At 72.4% G+C, this 15,647-nt stretch overlaps 1 protein-coding gene across 1 annotated transcript; it reads right to left on the bottom strand.

Annotated features, from left to right (window-relative positions):
* Positions 1 to 1,730: 1,730 nt before the first annotated feature.
* On the bottom strand, positions 1,731 to 14,872 carry OLFML2B (olfactomedin like 2B). Its single transcript, XM_054587585.1, has 8 exons — positions 14,572 to 14,872; positions 12,277 to 12,540; positions 10,574 to 10,681; positions 7,745 to 7,921; positions 4,796 to 5,021; positions 3,769 to 4,260; positions 2,926 to 3,102; positions 1,731 to 2,557 (listed from the first exon to the last, which is right to left on the bottom strand). Exons 1-8 carry the CDS (start codon positions 14,743 to 14,745, stop codon positions 1,956 to 1,958), a joined length of 2,220 nt encoding a protein of 739 aa, XP_054443560.1. The 5' UTR covers positions 14,746 to 14,872; the 3' UTR covers positions 1,731 to 1,955.
* Between the last annotated feature and the right edge of the window lie 775 nt (positions 14,873 to 15,647).

The following is a 15,647-nucleotide window of genomic DNA, read 5'->3' as shown; positions in this document are numbered from 1 at the left end:
GGGCCGTGGGCTCAGACTCGGGGTGAGACCTTGGAGCATGGTCTTGGGGGAGAGCTCAGTCAGGCGGCGCCCGGGGAGGGGACCCCGGAACGTTGTGCGTCTCAGAGCACCTCTTCGCGGCCGGCGGTGGCTTGAACAGCCCCGAGAGGCTCCTCGGACTCTGGGCGCCCGTTCTGCCGAACTCCCCCTGGGGGGACACACCCCAGGGCCCTCCCTCCAGGGCCGGACGTGGCCCAGCCATGTGCTCTGTGGACAGACCGGCCGCCCCGCTGGGCCACGTGTGGGACGAGGGACAGAGAGGAGCAGGGTGGCAGTATTTGGAGGGCCCCGAGGGGCGCGGATGGTGGGCGGGCCCTGGGCCCACTGTCCAGGTCCCTGCGAGCGTGCGGCCCCTCAGCAGCGTCCGCGAGGGCCACGTGGGCTCCTGAAAGGCCGCTCCTCAGGGGGCTGGAGGGCGGAGCTGGGCCCCCCGCCCCTCGTGCCGCAGCCCAACCTCCGCCCGAGCTGCCCGAGCCGCGCACCTCCGGGCAGCTCCCCAGCTCCCCACCAGCCCGGCCCGCGGCTGCTGGCTGCGCTCGAGCCCCGGGGCACTGCCAGCCCGTCCCGGTGCCCCAGCCAGGCCTGCCTGCCAGCCAGAGCTCAGCTGAGGTCGCCCGGAAGACACCGGCAGCCCGGCCAGCCTCCCTCCTCCGGCCCCCAGCCTGGCCGGCGCGCACAGCGTGTCTCAGCACAGGTCGGGCCGCTGCGGGGAAAGCCCCACACGGCTCTGGGGGGGCGGGGGCGGGGGCGGGGTGCGTCCCGCAGGAACGCAGTGCACACGGATTGGCCTCCCGCCGCCGCAGCCTTGACTCCCGAGGGGTCCCAGGCAGCCGTGCCCGTTCTGCCTTGAGCCGGGAAAACAGACAAAACCCAGGGGCCACAGTGCACACAGGATGACCGGTCGGGGGGAAGAAAAAGACCGGGAGAGGCCAAGACAAGGGCACCGCCCAGTCCCCGGGGTGGGGGGCATGGGTGGATCCCCGCTTCCCAGAGCTGCTGTGAAGGCAGAGACTTGATTCGCCGCAGAGTCACGTGGAAGCTGAACTTGGGGCAACCACATCCCCTCCCCAGCCTCTCCGCAGAGGGTCTGCAGGACGTGTGGGGGAGGGGCCGGGGGACAGCGTGGTGGCGCGGTACACTTGTCTCCCCATGACCTCAGGAGCCACCTCTGTCCCCGTCCGTGCGCTGGGGGCTGTGGTCTCGCGCCCCGTCTCAGGCCGGCTACCTCAGGGCGGTGGTGGGGAGGAGAGCCTGGCTGGGTGACAGTGGCCAGGATGAGGCGAGGACTTGGGGACAGGCTGACGACGGAGGCGCAGGAGCAGGTCGCATCAGCAGCTCTGCGTTTCGGCAGTGCCGCGCTCCGGGCCACACGAGGGGGGACCCGGGAGGGTCCAGGTGCCTCCGCCCGGTGAGGGGCCCAGCCCCGGACAGACAACATCAGGAAACAGAAACGCGTGGGGGCTCGTTTTAAATTCCTTCTTTATTAAAAAAGCATCTTCTGGGATTTTAAAACTTCTCCAGCACATACTTCTTCCTGCCCCTTAGCACTCCTTCCCGGCCGCCTCCGCTCCCGCGTGGGACCCGCGGCCGCGAGGCCACGTGCGGGCCCGGGCGCGGGCGGGGCGGAGGCAGGAAGGCAGGTGGTCACTGGTCAGAGGAGAAGGGCGTTTGCACAGCCATGTAAACCGTGGGGGGTGAGACCAGCACATACACACACGGGTCGATCCACGACCCATATAGAAAAAATAGACCGAAACGGTCACTTTACATTATACAAAATAATATATATTTTTTGGAAAGCACTTACCCATCTGCACACACGCACGCATGCACACGCACACGCCCACGCCCATGCACACGCCCGCGCACGCACACGCAAGGGGCCGCGGCCCTGGCCAGCCTGCGCGGGCCGGGGCTCAGTAGGCGAAGATGACGTGGTAGGTGACCTGGTGGCCGTTGTCCCAGGCGTAGAGCAGCCGGTCCTTGGGGTTGTAGTCCACCTGCGTGGTGTAGGAGTACTCGTTCTCGAACAGCAGCCGCGGCACGGTCTGCGTGTTGGTGTGCGTGTCAAAGGCGTAGGAGATGTTGGCGTTGCGCTGGTCGTGGCTGTCCACGGCATAGAGCACCCCACAGATGACAAAGCAGTTGCCGTACAGGTGCCGGCGGAGCCCCGTGCGCCACGTGGTCTCCTTCCGCGTGCTCAGGTCTGCGGCGTTGAGCTTGCTCAGCATGATCACCTCCTGGCCGAAGCCCTCGTCGTCCAGGGCCGGGTAGATGAGCCACAGCCCGTTCTCGTCCACGGCGAAGTCCACGTCCGAGCGGCCCTGCCAGCTCCAGGGCGTGGCCTCCTCGTAGGCCACGTCGTGCAGCATGGCCCAGGCGGCCACGTAGCGGCGGCGCAGGTCGTACTTGATGAGGTTGCGGGTGAAGGCGCGGCTGTAGTAGAAGGCGCCCCCGTACACGACGTGGCCCGTGCCCACCCAGCTGTAGGGCAGCTTGTAGGAGTTGCTCCAGCGGCCTGCGGGCGACAGGGCGGGCTCAGCGGGGCCGGGGCCGGCGCCCAGGTTTGCCCGGCCCCCTCCTCCTTTTCCTAGCAAATCACTCAGCCTCGCAGACCCCGGCACCCTCACGGGTCCCTCAGACGTGACCTGCGCCCCTTGCCTCAGGGACCCGGGCGCTGCCCCGCGTGACCGTGGTGGCCAGCTGTTGGGGCCACCGGAAAGGAGGCCCCGGCTCCAGGCCGGCCGTCGTCCCCGGGCCGGAAGGAGGCAGAGCTGCGGGTGGGGGCGCCCTGCTCCCTGGAAGCCCATGCCCGCCAGGGGGCATGCCGGAGCCGGCGCGGCGGCAGAGCCCCGAGGGAAGGGCGAGCCCGCGGGCTGCACGCACCCTGCTTGAAGCTCTCCAGGTTCCGGAACTCCACCAGCGTGTTGCCGTAGTAGTAGTTGGTCACGTAGATCCGCTCGTCGCCAGCCAGCGGGTCCTTCATCCAGGCCCCCTCGTTCCGCCCGTACGTGTTCTGGGTGGTGGGCCCCGTGATGGTGGACAGGGTGTCCTTGCACCTCCCTGAAGGAGGAGGAGAGGACTGGGCCGATGGGAGAAAGCCCCCCAAGCCTTCGGCCAGTCCCCCCCGGAGCCTGGACGCCTTGGCCGGTCCGGTCCCGAGTCGCTGGACGTGGGCGCGTCTCAGCCTCGCTCCTGCCCCTGCTCTTGCCGCCCCCGCCCCCGCCCCCACGTCTTGGGTTACTGGCAAGACAACGCTTCCCCCGCAGCGGCCTTGACGCCTCGACCCTCAGACCCATCCCCAGGATCCGTGCCCCCCGCTCGGCGTCTGCAGACCCAGGCCCTGTCGCCGCCGGGAGGCCGCGCCCCCGCCCGCCCGCCGTTCCTGGGGGGCGTCACCCAGTCAGCCTCGCCTGCTGGGCCCGGCTGAAGCCGGGCGGCGGCGGGGGCGGAGGGAGCGGCCTCGGCGGAGGGACCCCTGCCGCCGAGGCCTGTGTGCGCTCCCCAGCACCGCACCCGGCACAGGGGGCCCCGTGGGTTCCCCCGCGCGTCGGACAGGGCGTCCTCCTTGGACTCCCCAGCCCAGGTGTTTAACGGGTCGCCGGGCAAGGCGCCACGACACCGCGCGCCCTTCCTGAGGACGGAGCCGGACCGCTGGCCGCAGCCTGTGCCCAGGCCCCGCCGTTGCCCTGAGCGGACCGGGAGACCAGGCCAGGGGCGCGAACGCACCTATGACGTTCCGGATGTCGTCGGCCTCGTCCGGGTTCGGGGTGGGGCTGGCGGGCGCTGTGCCCTGCCCGGCGGCGGCTTCCTTCCCCAGCGGGTCTGTCCCGACCGCGGTGGGAGGCACTGGGGCCAAGTGCGTGGTCCCCAGGAATGAGTCCCCAGGAGCCTCGGGCGGAGCCGCCGGGGTCACAGGGGGCTGGGTGGCCGCGTGGGGGGTGGTGGGGGGCGGGGCCTGAGTGGAAGGTGCGAGGCCCGCCTCCCCCAGGGGGTCCGCAGCCACGGGCGTGGCCGGCCCCCACGCGGACGTCGGCCCGGTGGCGGTGGCGGCAGCGGCGGTGGGGTTGGGGACGCTGGGCGCCGCCGGGGAGGCCTGCGGCTGTGCAGGGGCCGGGGCGGCGGCCTTGTGGGGCGAGCTGGCCAGCAGGCCGTCGTGTCTCAGCAGCTGGTCCTCGATCAGCAGGTCCACGCCGCCGTCCCCGCTGGCCAGCTCGTCCTCTGGGAGGGAAACAGGCCGTGTGGGCGGGGGAGGGGCGGCCGTCGGCCGAGCGGGCCTCGTCCCCAAGAGGACGCCCACCTGCCTCGTGGGGAGAGCCCTGGGGGGGGCCTCGGAGAAAGGGGAGGAGGTCCCGCGTGGGCTTCACCCCGGGGACGCGGGCCACCGGGAGGAAGTCAGTTCCGTGACGGACAGGGCACTCAGGGATTTGAAAAAGACGACAAACAGTTAAAAATGGGCAAAAATGGTGACGGCAGCGCCTGGGTGAGCTGGGGCTGGGCCTGCGGGCTGCTGGGAAGGGAGGGGCAGAGGTCAGGGAACGAGAGCGAGGAGGGCCGGCCAGCGTCTGCCGGGAACGGGCGGCGGGCGAGGGCGCGGGCGGCGGGCGCGGGAGTCGCCCCCGCGAGCCCAGGGACACCTGGTGGCCCGCGCGGGCCCAGCAGCAGCACAGGGAGCTGTGGCCGCGGGGACTTGGGGGGGACGGCCAGCCTGCGGACACCCGCGCCCCCCGCCCCCCACGCCCCGGCCCCCACTCACGCTGCTCCTCTATGTCGTTCTCGTCCTCAGGGTCCTGGGCTTTGTAGTAGGTGACGCCCCGGATGATGGTGGGCCTGGAGGCCAGCCGGCCCCGCAGGAGCACCCGCCTCTGCAGCGGCCGCTGCGGCCTCCCCAGCTCAGGCGGGGCCAGCGGCCGCACCCGCGGGGGCTCCACGGAGTTGACGTGCTGGGACAGGGTCTCCTCCCGCAGGAACGTCTCCTCGTACTGTTCCTCGGAGAGGACACACGGGGTCGGGTCACGTCGGGGGCCGTGCCGGGCCCCGGCCATGCCGCGATGGGGACCCTTCCGAGGGCGTGTCTCAAGGCTGGGCAGGCCCTGGGTGCGGCCCAGCCGTGACCCGTGGAACCTCCTCGAGGCTCCGGGGACGAAGGAACTTGCTTCATTGCCCCCACTGACAGACTGGGAAACCGAGGCACCAGGGGCTCCGAAGCAGAGTCCGGGAGCCGCTGCGCTCAATGTCAAGGCCGCCCAGGGCCCAGCCCCTGACGGCCCGACGGGCCCCTCCCTCCAGGAGGACGCGGCGCTCTGAGCCCCGCCACTGCCGACGGCGCTGAAGCCCACCCCGAGCGCAGAGCAGAGCTCCGTCCCCAGACACCTGGAGCCCTGGGGGCGAGCAGCCCCTTGGGGGGCCCGCGGAGCTGGCCAGCGGGGGGGGGCCCACCCCGCCCTGTGGCCAACCTCCTCCCACCGCACAGGAAGGAGCACCTCGGGCCCTCGGGCTGACCTTTAAAATTGAGCCTGGAGGAAACGCGGGGTCCTGGTCCCCACCCCCCGCACCGAGGTCTGCACTGGGCTCCCCGCGACGGGAGCAGCCGGCACCGGGACGGCACCGGGAAGGCCGAGTCCCGGTGGCACGGCCCACGCACCCGCCCACGTGCGCCTGACAGCGGGCCCCGCCCCCACGTCCCGTTGAGTGAGCACCTATTTGGGTCGACGGGTCCTCCGGCCCGAGCCAGGCCGTAGCGCCCTCCGCACCTCACAGAGGAAGGCAGAGCCTCAGCGTCCTGGGCGCTCGGGTCGCTGGTTGTCACGCGGCTTCTCGGCCGGCCCGGGGCCTGCGCCCCTCCCCGTGGGAAGCCACTCCTGGACCTCGTCCACATCCCCTGGGGCCCCGTGGGCCTGGGGACCCCCCATTTCCCACTGGACAGAGCCGCCAGCAGGGCAGGCCAGAGGCCGCAGCCCTCGACTCGGGCGCCGCGGGCCAGCTGGGCGCCGCGGGGTGTCCCTCTGCATCGCTGGAGCCTGTAGTCGTTTCCTCCCTCCCGCGAGCCCCGGAGGCTGCCTCCCGCTGGGCTCTCCGTTAGGGCGGGGCCGCGGCTCCTCCGCGGAGCCAAGGGGATGGAGCAAGAGCTCAGCAGGCCCAGCCAGGGAGCGTGTAATTTCCCCGGATTCCTGGCGACAGGCTGCCTGGCATGGCAGCAGCCCCACGGAGCGCTGCCCCCCCCGCCCGCTCCTCCGGCTCTGCTGTCTGACTCCCACTGCTGGCGTACAGCTGTGCCCGCTCCCAGCCTGCGCCCAGAGCCCTCAGGCAAAGACCTGCTTGGAGAGAGGCCCCCAGCTCCGTCACCCCCCACTCGGAGAACCCGCGACATCCTCTGCAAGAACCCTGAGAGCGGGGGCCAGGCGCCCGGCAGCGTGGGGCTCGCTGGGGGACGGGGACGGGGACGGGGACGAGGGGGAGGCCGGCCCCCTCCCCTCCCCGGGCCCGGCCTGTGTCCCCACCGCCCGTTTGGGCGGGTTGTGCTGACTTCAGCAGGGTGACGGCTGGGGACCTCCGAGGGGACAGGGCTTTGCTGAGCTAGGAGAAAAGTCTGGTGTGTTTGATTTGGTTTGCTGTTTGCCCTCAGGAAACCGGAGCGGGTTCCTGAACACACCACATAACATGTCATCGAGACAACGGCGACTACTCCCAGCTTGGCCGCCGGGGACCCTGGGCAGCTGGCGGGGGGCGGGGGCGGGGGGGGGCGTGGAGGGCGCCGGCTGGGCCGCGGTGGTGCCGCCGGGTTCCCTTCCGGCCCGAGGGCCTGGGCTCTGCGGCTCCCGAGCTCAGCCCTGCTCTGGGGCCGCAGACCCAGGGACACCCCGAGAGGGGCGTGAGCGTAATCCCTGGCGGAACACGACCCCTCCAGAAAGCACCGACACAGTCATCGCGGGCAGGGCCGCAGCCCGAGGCCGGCCTGCGCTCACTCTCTGGCTCGCAACTGGCTTTGTAAGGCCAGGCTGGGTCCCCACGGCCCTCGAGGCTGACCTGCCTGCTGTCCTGCCCTCGGAGCCCGCGTGCCCGACACCCGGGACCGCGGCAGCGCTGCCCACCCGGCCCCCCGGCCCCCCGGGCCCCCGGGCCGGGCCGACTTCCTGCCGGGCCCCGTGCTCAGTGACCCGGGTGGCAGGGAAGTCAGAGAGACGGCAGGCACGGCCACTTCCGGGGGCCGGCGCCTCCCCGGCGCTGACCGGCTGACCCGCCGCCCTGCCGGTGTCCCTGCTCCTTCCCCGTCCCCCCGCCTCTCGGGTTAGCTCCCCAGTTACTACTGGTGTCTTGGGCACCCAGTGAGGGGACAATGGAACACCTAAATGGTCACATTTAACCACCAGCACACGAATGTGACTCCGTCACTGGAGCCAAAACCAACAGGCCCCAAACGGGGAGGAACTTTGAAGCAAGTGGGTCTCGGGGCGTCACTCAGATCACATGCGCGGGGGACGTTGTGCCGGGGCACAGCTGGGCAGGCAGGGACAGAGGCGCGAGACCCCGCCACCCCTTCCCGCTGAGCAGAACGACCGCGGCCTGGCTCGCCGGGCCTCCCCGGGCCTCGAGCTGAGTGAGGTGGGGCCCCCCGCGCCCCGCCACGGCCACGCCCGTGAGGGCGACGAGCCGAGCCGGACGGCGGCAGCAGGTACAGGGGCGCAGGCCGGGGCTGGCGCCGTACCTCGGGGTGCGTGTAGGCAGCCGCCGCGTCCCTCTGCAGGGCGGAGCGCACGTCCGGGAGGCTGTGCGCCACGTCCTGGGAGCAGTTCCCTCGGCCCCGCTTGCTCATCTCAGCTCGGATCCCTTCCACGTTCTCTTTGATTTGCTCGTTTTCCTTGGTGAGGTTTTTAGAAACTTCCTGGAAAAACATTTAAAAAGAAGGTTCCTTAACGTGCTCTGGAGACAAGCAGTAGGCAGCCGCGGGCCTCTTCTGCTCAGAGACCCACCAGACGGGTCCCGGGCCCTGTGGGCGGCGCCTGGGAGGCCCCAGGGCGCAGCGGGGAGGGCCCGGCCGGGCAGCAGGGGCAGCGGCTGGGGAAGGTGAGCCCCGTGCGGGCGGCACCGCAGGTGCCCTCCCCCGCAGCTCGGCGATGCGCCAGGCTCTGAGGCCGACGCGGTCCCCTCCGGCCCCGCTCTACGGGCTCCTCGAGCGTCTGGGTGCTCAGGCGCGGTGCTCAGGTGGGCACGGAGGCAGCCAGCAGGTGAGGCACAGGGGACACCTGCTTCCCATCTTTGTTAACAGACGGACAAGGGCAGCCCATGATGCTGCCGCGTCCCGAGGGGACCCTGAGCCCAGGCCGCCGGCAACACCCAGACACAGAGGCTGCGGGAGCCCGTGCAGAGCTGCCCACTGGACGGTGCCGTGCGCTCCGCGAGGCGCCGCGACAACAGAGGCCCGGGAAGGGCGCCCAGGGCCAGGGCTCCGGGCGGGCGGGCGGGCGGCCGCGTGCGGGGCTGCGAGCGTGGGTTCCGGAGGCAGCCGTCCAGCTCCACCCGCGGCCGCTCTCGCTGGACCCGTGCGCACGGGGGACGGGACACCATCACCTCCCTGGGGGCGGTTTCACGAGGGGCAAACGCGCTCACGGGGCGGACGCACGAGGGGCTGAGTTTCCGCAGGGGGTCGCTGCGCGCGCGTGGCCCAGAGGCCACTGCAGGCGTCGCCCGTCCCGCCGGGGGCTGGCGGGCGAGTGAGGCCCCACCCACCCCGGGATCGGGCCCGCGGCCCACGCGCGCAGGCGACCTGCGTACGGGGCGGGACTGTGCCCGGACGCGGGGGGTGCAGCTGCTGGGGGCTCGCGGTCTGGGTCCCGGCGGGTCCCTGCCGATCCGGGCCGCGCGCCTGGGACTCGCCTCCTAGGAGCCCCGCGGGGACAGGCTGGGCGTGCCACTTCGTCACTGACGCTTTTAGTTAAGGGGCCAGGCGCACAGGGACCCCCTCTGGGACGACCCCTCCACAAGGACAAGGGTGCAAAACGCAGGGGATGGACCCCCGGGCGTCCATGCGCACACGGGACAAGCGCCCGAGCGAGCCAGGGCGACGTGGGGCCGCGGCCAGTGACTGTGTGTCGGGGGGGCACTGAGGTGTGTCCAAGTCTGCAGCCAGCGCAGCCAGGGCTCCACGCGGGGGGACCCGTAGCTTGGCCCTAGGTGGCCTTGGCACCCGGACGAGGTCCCCTGGCTCCCGAGCAGCTCGCGCGGCGGCGCTGGCCGTGTGCCCGCACGGGGCCCCACATCGTGGCGTCGCCAGCCCCCCGGAGGCCCCCCGTCACCGATGAACCGTCGTCGGTCCCCGCGCCCGGCCAGCGAGGAGCCGGTTCTGGGTTTGCGCAGCGCAGGGCTGGAGGCCCCGTCAGCCGCCCCCCACCCGCCCCCCCATCCGGGTCTGCTCCCCGGCCGGTCTCGCACACCCAGGGCCTCAGGTGGGGCGCTTCTCGGGGGTGCAGGAGACACCCCGACACAGGCCGCTCTCGATCCCGCCCTGACAGAGGGAGAACCCGGGGCCTCACGCCTCAGCCCCTCCCGGACAGTGCGGCCGCGACCGTGCGGGGTGCGCAGCTGGGCTCGGGGGCCGGCCCGCTGGCGGGGGTGCTCTCCGTGGCCCCTGCCAAGGCAGAGGAGAGCAGGCAGCGTGTGCGGCTCGGCGCCCACGGGTGAGGCGGAGCGGGAGGGGCCCCGGATCTCAGCTGCAGACGTGCGGGTGGACGGGGCAGGGGGAGGGTGGGGACACGGGCCGTGTGCTGGGCAGAGGCGCCCGGACACCTGGAGGACAGCTCGCTGGGGGCAGCTAGGCCAAGCGGGGAGGCGGGTGGGTGTGCGCACGGCCTGTCTGGCTGAAGCGCATGGGCCGGCGGGGGGAACGGGCTCCCGTGGGGGGGGACGCGCGCGTGTGAGGTCACGACCCCGTCGGGGGGCCGGCGTTCCCGGCCGCCCCATCTGCCGTGCCCAGCGCGGAGGACGTGGCGGGGCCCCGGTGGCCCGGGACAGCTGTCTCCAGCCCCTGCAGCAGCTGGCGCTCAGACTGAAAGGGCAGGCAGGACGCGGCCGGTCCCTCTGACCGCAGCTGAGTGACAGAGATGGGCAGCCGGCCTGGGGGGCGGGGGGGCGCCAGCTGCCGCGGTCGGTCGCTCCCAAGCGGACAGCTGTTGGCATCCGGCCCACGCGGGGCGCAGGCCGACACCTGGGAGGCGGGACCTCGGCCCCAGGGTGCCCCGGGAAGCCCAGGCCTCTGGATGGCCTGGCCCACGTCGGGGGGACCCGCCCTCGGCCACAGCCCCAGGCTCTGAGGGTCTCCTCCACGGAAAGGAAGGACTTCCTGTTCCGTTTCACTGCTGCTCTGCTCATCCCCGATGCGGCGTAGTTGGGGACGAGGGTTTCACGCAGAGGTTCTCGCCAAAGAATGGAACGGCCTCGTCTAGTCGGGGAGTGGGCCTTCGGCAAACGCAGGATGTGGGGGTCGGGTGCGCCTGGGGCTCGGCCGGGAGAAAGACGAGGAGACCCGGGGCCCCCTTACCTCCTCCAGCTTGTCCACTCGCCCCACCAGCTTGGTGGTGACCGAATGCAGCTTCAGCAGGTCCAGGCCGTAGAACGCCCCTTCCAGCATGTCGATGATGGTGGCCAGCTGCGGGACAAGGGCAGGGTCAGCCACGCAGACAGGCCCAGGCCGGGGCCAGCCGGGAGGCCCCGCCGCGGCCGCAGAGGTGGCCGGTGTGGCCGGCCACGCGGGCGCCCGCAAAAGCACGTTTGCCCACTGGAGTCCTGGGGAAGCCGATGGAAGACCCTTCAGGAACAGGGAAAACGGTTCGTTCCTCTCAGGGAATGTGTCTGTCACACGCACAGCTGCCTGTCCCGCGGGGCTGGGGGTTCTCTGTTGGGGGCGCCTGCCTTGTCCTAGCTTTGTCAGCAGGGCACCTGGGCCACAGCCGGGCACCCACGGGCACTCAGCTAAGGGGCCGCAAGCGTCACCTCGCAGACATGCGCCTAACTTGCCTTCGTGGCCTGCAAAGGTCTAGGGACGCCGCGCGGTCCCCTCGCACGGAAAGCTGGCGGCCCTGGCGGAAGGCAGCCCGGGGCCGCGCCCCCGAGGGGGCGAGCTGTCAGCGCCGTCTCCTCGGTTCCTGCGGTGCTGCCCTTCCTGCCGGTGCGGAGCCCTGGGGACGAGGCTCCGGGCGCATGCAGGGCTGGCGGGGGCAGAGGGCAGAGGCCGCCCCGGAGCCTCCCGTGGGGGCCACTCCCGGAACAGATGGCGGACCAGGCCCGCGTCCCCGCTCCCCGCCCTGCGCCCAGCCTCGCGATTACGGGGCGAGCCCGTGTGCACAGACGCCCCGTGGTCGGAGTCAGCACGCCCTGCGTGAGGCCGCGGACGCGGGCCTGTCCCGCCTGCCTGTCCCAGCAGCCCCAGGCCCTGTCCTAGGACCCGCGACGGTGCCTGTGGTTCAGGAAGCAGTTTCAGGGCAGCACTGTAGCCCCCGAAGGGTGCGGCCGCGTCCCGGGACGCTCACCGTCCACTCGGCCGGCGCGACGGTGCTCCGCCCACAGGGCACCGGTGACCACCAGCGGCCGAGAACGCGCCAGGCGTCGGCCCCGCGGCGCTTCACACGGTCACTCGGTAAAGGCGATGCCCGTGTGTGGTGCCGGCAACAAAATCGGCGCTTGTCCTCGGCTCTCAGAACAGCGGCCCTGGGAGGGAGTTGTTATTCCCTTTCCTTCTCTTCCGGGGGGGACTCGGGCCCGGCCGGCGTATCAGCTGAGACGGGGGACGTGGCCCGCGGCGGCAGGGCCGTGCTCCGGGCCGTCCGTCCGACCCCAACCCGCCCCGGGGACCAGCACTGCGGGGTCACAGCCGGACAGCGGGACGCCGGCCCCTCCCCCGCGTCACCCGGCGCGCCCAGGGACGCCTGGGTGCGTGTCCCTCGCCTCTTCGGGGGCCGTGCTGGTGACCGTCCGCGTGGCAGCGGTCGCAGGGAAGGACGCCAAGTTCGTTTGGCCACTGGGCCTGGCAGCTGCCCCCGGGGCCCGGTCTCCCTGGCTCCGTCGGGAAGGCGGGCATGCTTGGCCCCGGCACCTCCCCTGCACGCGGGGCCGTGCGCGGCCGGTCCGTGAGGCCGCAGCCCAGGCCGCTCGCTCCGAGGCCGACGCCCCAGGCTGGTCAGGCTCCAGGGTCCCTCGGGCGCCCCCGCCTCCCCCCCGCGGCCCCCGCCCCCGCGCAGGTCCCACCTTCAGGTCCCGGCTGTCTGCCTCCCGGAGCTTCTGGAGCCTGAAGTCCCCCTCGCAGGGGTTGAGGGCGGAGGGCGGCGCCACGCAGGCACACTTGCAGGCGGGGCCGGAGGTGATGGTCTCCACCGTGTAGAAGTCGTCGGGCCTGGGGGCCCCCGCGTGGGCCCTCCGGCAGGCGTCCTGGCCCATGGGCCTCACCACGCACTTGCACTGGCAGTTGGAGCCCTCAGACACGGCCTTGACCTTGTCATAGTCTCCCAGCAACTAGAGAGACAGACAGACAGACCGAGGGGAGGGTGGCAGGGCCGCGCACAGGCCACGGCAGAAGGCTCCCCGCCCGCGTGGCCCGAGGCCCCAGGTGACCCTGACGGTGGCGCGGACGGCCCTCGAGGTCAAGGTCGCCCCGCGCGCTGCCCCCTCCTGGGAAGCTGCGCCTTTTTCTCAGGGGCCTCGGGCCTTCCGTCGTTCTGAGGAAAAAACAAACGGAGCCCATCATCCTTCCGACCGTCCTGGCCCAAGTCAGCGCCAGGTGCAGCCGAAAGGAGGCACACGGACAGAGGGCCGGACAGGGGGCCAGACAGGGGGCTGGCCCGCCGACGCTCGGACTTGAGGACCGCTTCCTCCCCGGCCCGCGCCCCATCCGCCCTGACGGAGCGCCGCCTGGGACCGCTCTGGGTGCCCAGAGGCGAGGGGAGGGGCCGGGGCAGGGCCGCCCTGAAGGACCACCGTGCAGGAGGGAGGGAAAGGCCCAGCAAGCAGAGACGTGCGCCGCGTGTGCCTGGCACCCCCGCCGGGCACCAGGAAGGCTTCCCGGAGGCGATGGGGGTAGACGGGGGCCTTGGAGGGCAGGTTACGGTGGAGAGAGGGCCCGGGTGGAGGAGTCAGCAAGGGTGGCTCAGCCGCATGGCTCCTTTGGCTCCCGGAGCAGTTTCTGAACCCAAACTCCCGGCCAAAGGTAGGAATGCGAACGGGCAGCCCTGGCTGCGTCCACGGCGCCAGCCGTTCCTCGAAGCGCGGCCCCCGCCCCCCTGCGCTGCGGGTGCACGCGGGGCACAGGGTCCTCCCCGCTCCCCGGGCAGGCCCCGCGCCCCCAAAGCCAGGCTCCCTTCCTGGGCACAGGGACGGGTCCCTCCGTGTGGCCCGTGACCCGGCTGGCAGGTCACGAGCTTGTTGCTGCAGAAACGGTCCTGGGACGCTGGGGAACAAGGCCTGCCATGTTTTTCTTGCAAAGGATGGTTTCTTTGACTGTTACTTGAGGTCTGTGGTCAGACACACAATGGCTCCGTGGACGAGGGGGGGCGGTTCGGGGTGCCTGGCACGGGGGGGCCGCCCGCCCACCCGCCGCCACCGCCGCCCTCTGAGACTCTGCCCAGGCCCCGCCCCCCCGCACCCCCGCCTGCGCCGAGACCCCACGGGGGCCCCGCCTTCCGGAGGCCCGGCTTTCAGGAAGAGTTTGCTGATGGGTCTGCAGAGCCCCAACGTGAGGCATCTGCTTTTCCATTTAGGGGTCGGTGCGAGCGTGGGGGACGGTGTGGGACACGTTAGCAACACCACGGAGGGAAGGCCCGGGGGCCCGGCGCCAGGGCGGGTGGAGGTGCCCACAGCTCCCCGCCACCGGCCCTTTCTCTGCCACCCCCTGCTTAGGTCACGGCGACACCCCCCGTGCGTCAGCGCGCCAGCCCGGGGGAGCGTGCGATAAACAGCCCAGGGAGCGGTCCCTGACGGTGGAGGCGTCTGGGGGGACGGCGGAAACCCCGCTGCTGCCCGGCCCGGCCCGGCCCTAACCGTCCGGGCGGGACGGCCCTCCGCTGCGGACCAGGGACCGGGCGTGAGGGCCGGGCCAGAGAACAAGGGAAGCCTCTGTAAAGGGACACCTCACAGAGCTGCCAGCTGTCCCTCGCTGCCTGCACCCTCCACCCTGCCCGCCACCTGCAGGCCCCGGGGGGTCCACGCCACGCGCCGCTCTGGGCGGGCCCCTCTCTGGGGGGGCCGCGCGCGTTGCTGTCCGGTCGCCCCGACTTCTCCCGGGTGTCTCGCTGCCGCCACAACGCCCCTCCCCACGGGACCCGCCGTCCGACTGCCCAACGTCCATCTGGACGCACATTCCTAGCCAGACAGCCACGCAGACCAGAGGCGGCCCTGCTGTCCCCAGCCCCAAACCAAGTGGGTCGATGGTTTCCCCTCCTTCCTCCGCGTTTGGTCTCCTGGGACAACCCGCATCCCTGCCCCGGGAAAATATTCTGACCCGTGGGAAGCAGACGCCCTCACGGGGCAGGCAGGTGGCGCGGGACCTACCTGAGACAAGACGTTCTCCTGGTTGTCCGCCTCGTTCTGCAGGACCTCGGCCTCCGTGGGGGCCGCCGTCTGGGCGCGCGGGGGCTCGCCGGTGCCCGCGGGGGCAGCGCCGGACACGCAGCCCGCGGCCACACCCAGAGCCAGGCACAGGACCAGCGGCAGAGGCCGGGCCATGGGGGCGATGCGAAGGGGCTCGGCCGCCCGGGGCAGTGTCGGGGACCGGGCCGGGAGCGACGGAGGCGAGGGGGTCCCTCGGCTGGAGCCCGCAGGGGCCTCTCAGAGCGCCTTCCCCAGCCGGGTGCAGCTGAGCGCGGCAGGCGGGCGCGCCCCGGAGCCCCCGGTCATCTCCCTCCGGGCGCGGGCAGCCCGGACTGCGCGCCGGCGGAGCGGGGCGCGGGGACGCAGGAGGCGGCCCGGCGGCCCCGGGGGTGGGAGGGGTCCGGACGGCGCGCGCCGCCGGCAGCGGGGAGCCTGGGGTCGCCGGGCGCGGGCCGGGAGCCTGGGGCGCACGGACGGACCGCCGACTGCTGGCGCGGACGCAGCCCGGCGCTGGCGGGGCGAGGGCGGGGCCTCTATTGTGCGGCCGCGGAGGTGCAGCCAGTGACAGCGCGCGGGGCGGGGGCGGCGCGCGGGGCGGGAGGCGCGGAGCGCGCGGGCGGGGGCGGAGGGAGACCGGGGCGGGGGGGCGGGCGCCCGGCAGCCCCCGCCCCGACGGACACGCGCGGCCCGCGGCTCTGCGCTCTGGGTGCGGCGCCCCAGCCTGGCCCCCCTCCCGCTGAGGGCGGCGCGGAACCCTGCAAGGACAGGGCCCCGCCGTGACCCCTTGACGCCCTGTCCCCGTGGGGGACGCTGCTGCCGAGACCAAGCGGTCATTGACGGGGCAGCTCTCGCGGTCCCCGGGTGGGTGACAAGCCTGGGGTCTCTGTCACTAGAGATTTTCAGGACGGTGCCCGCTCTCTGCACGGAGATTCTGTTACCGTAATCCCTCCTGGTAGCCCCGCCGTGAGATGGAGGAAGGGCAGGGTGCCTTCGCGGGCAGCGGTCACCCTGGCAACACTGGCAGAGCTGGACCCCTT

This window comes from Pteronotus mesoamericanus, unplaced genomic scaffold (genome assembly GCF_021234165.1).
Source record: "Pteronotus mesoamericanus isolate MK-2021 breed Mesoamerican mustached bat unplaced genomic scaffold, CSHL_Meso_final scaffold_1186, whole genome shotgun sequence".
NCBI classification, from domain to species: Eukaryota; Metazoa; Chordata; class Mammalia; order Chiroptera; family Mormoopidae; genus Pteronotus; species Pteronotus mesoamericanus.
The sequence above is the reverse complement of the archived record's forward strand: the minus strand, read 5'-3'. Positions and strand labels throughout refer to the sequence as shown.

What these genes read in the sequence shown, in the direction of transcription:
- OLFML2B (XM_054587585.1), bottom strand. Translation starts at nt 14,745, where the DNA reads ATGGCCCGGCCTCTGCCGCTGGTCCTGTGCCTGGCTCTGGGTGTGGCC. An exon ending in CAGACAGCCGGGACCTGAAG is followed by an intron (nt 10,682 to 12,276) that starts GTGGGACCTGCG and finishes CTTGTCCCGCAG; the next exon opens with CTGGCCACCATCATCGACAT. An exon ending in CCTGGAGAGCTTCAAGCAGG is followed by an intron (nt 2,558 to 2,925) that starts GTGCGTGCAGCC and finishes TGTCGCCCGCAG; the next exon opens with GCCGCTGGAGCAACTCCTAC.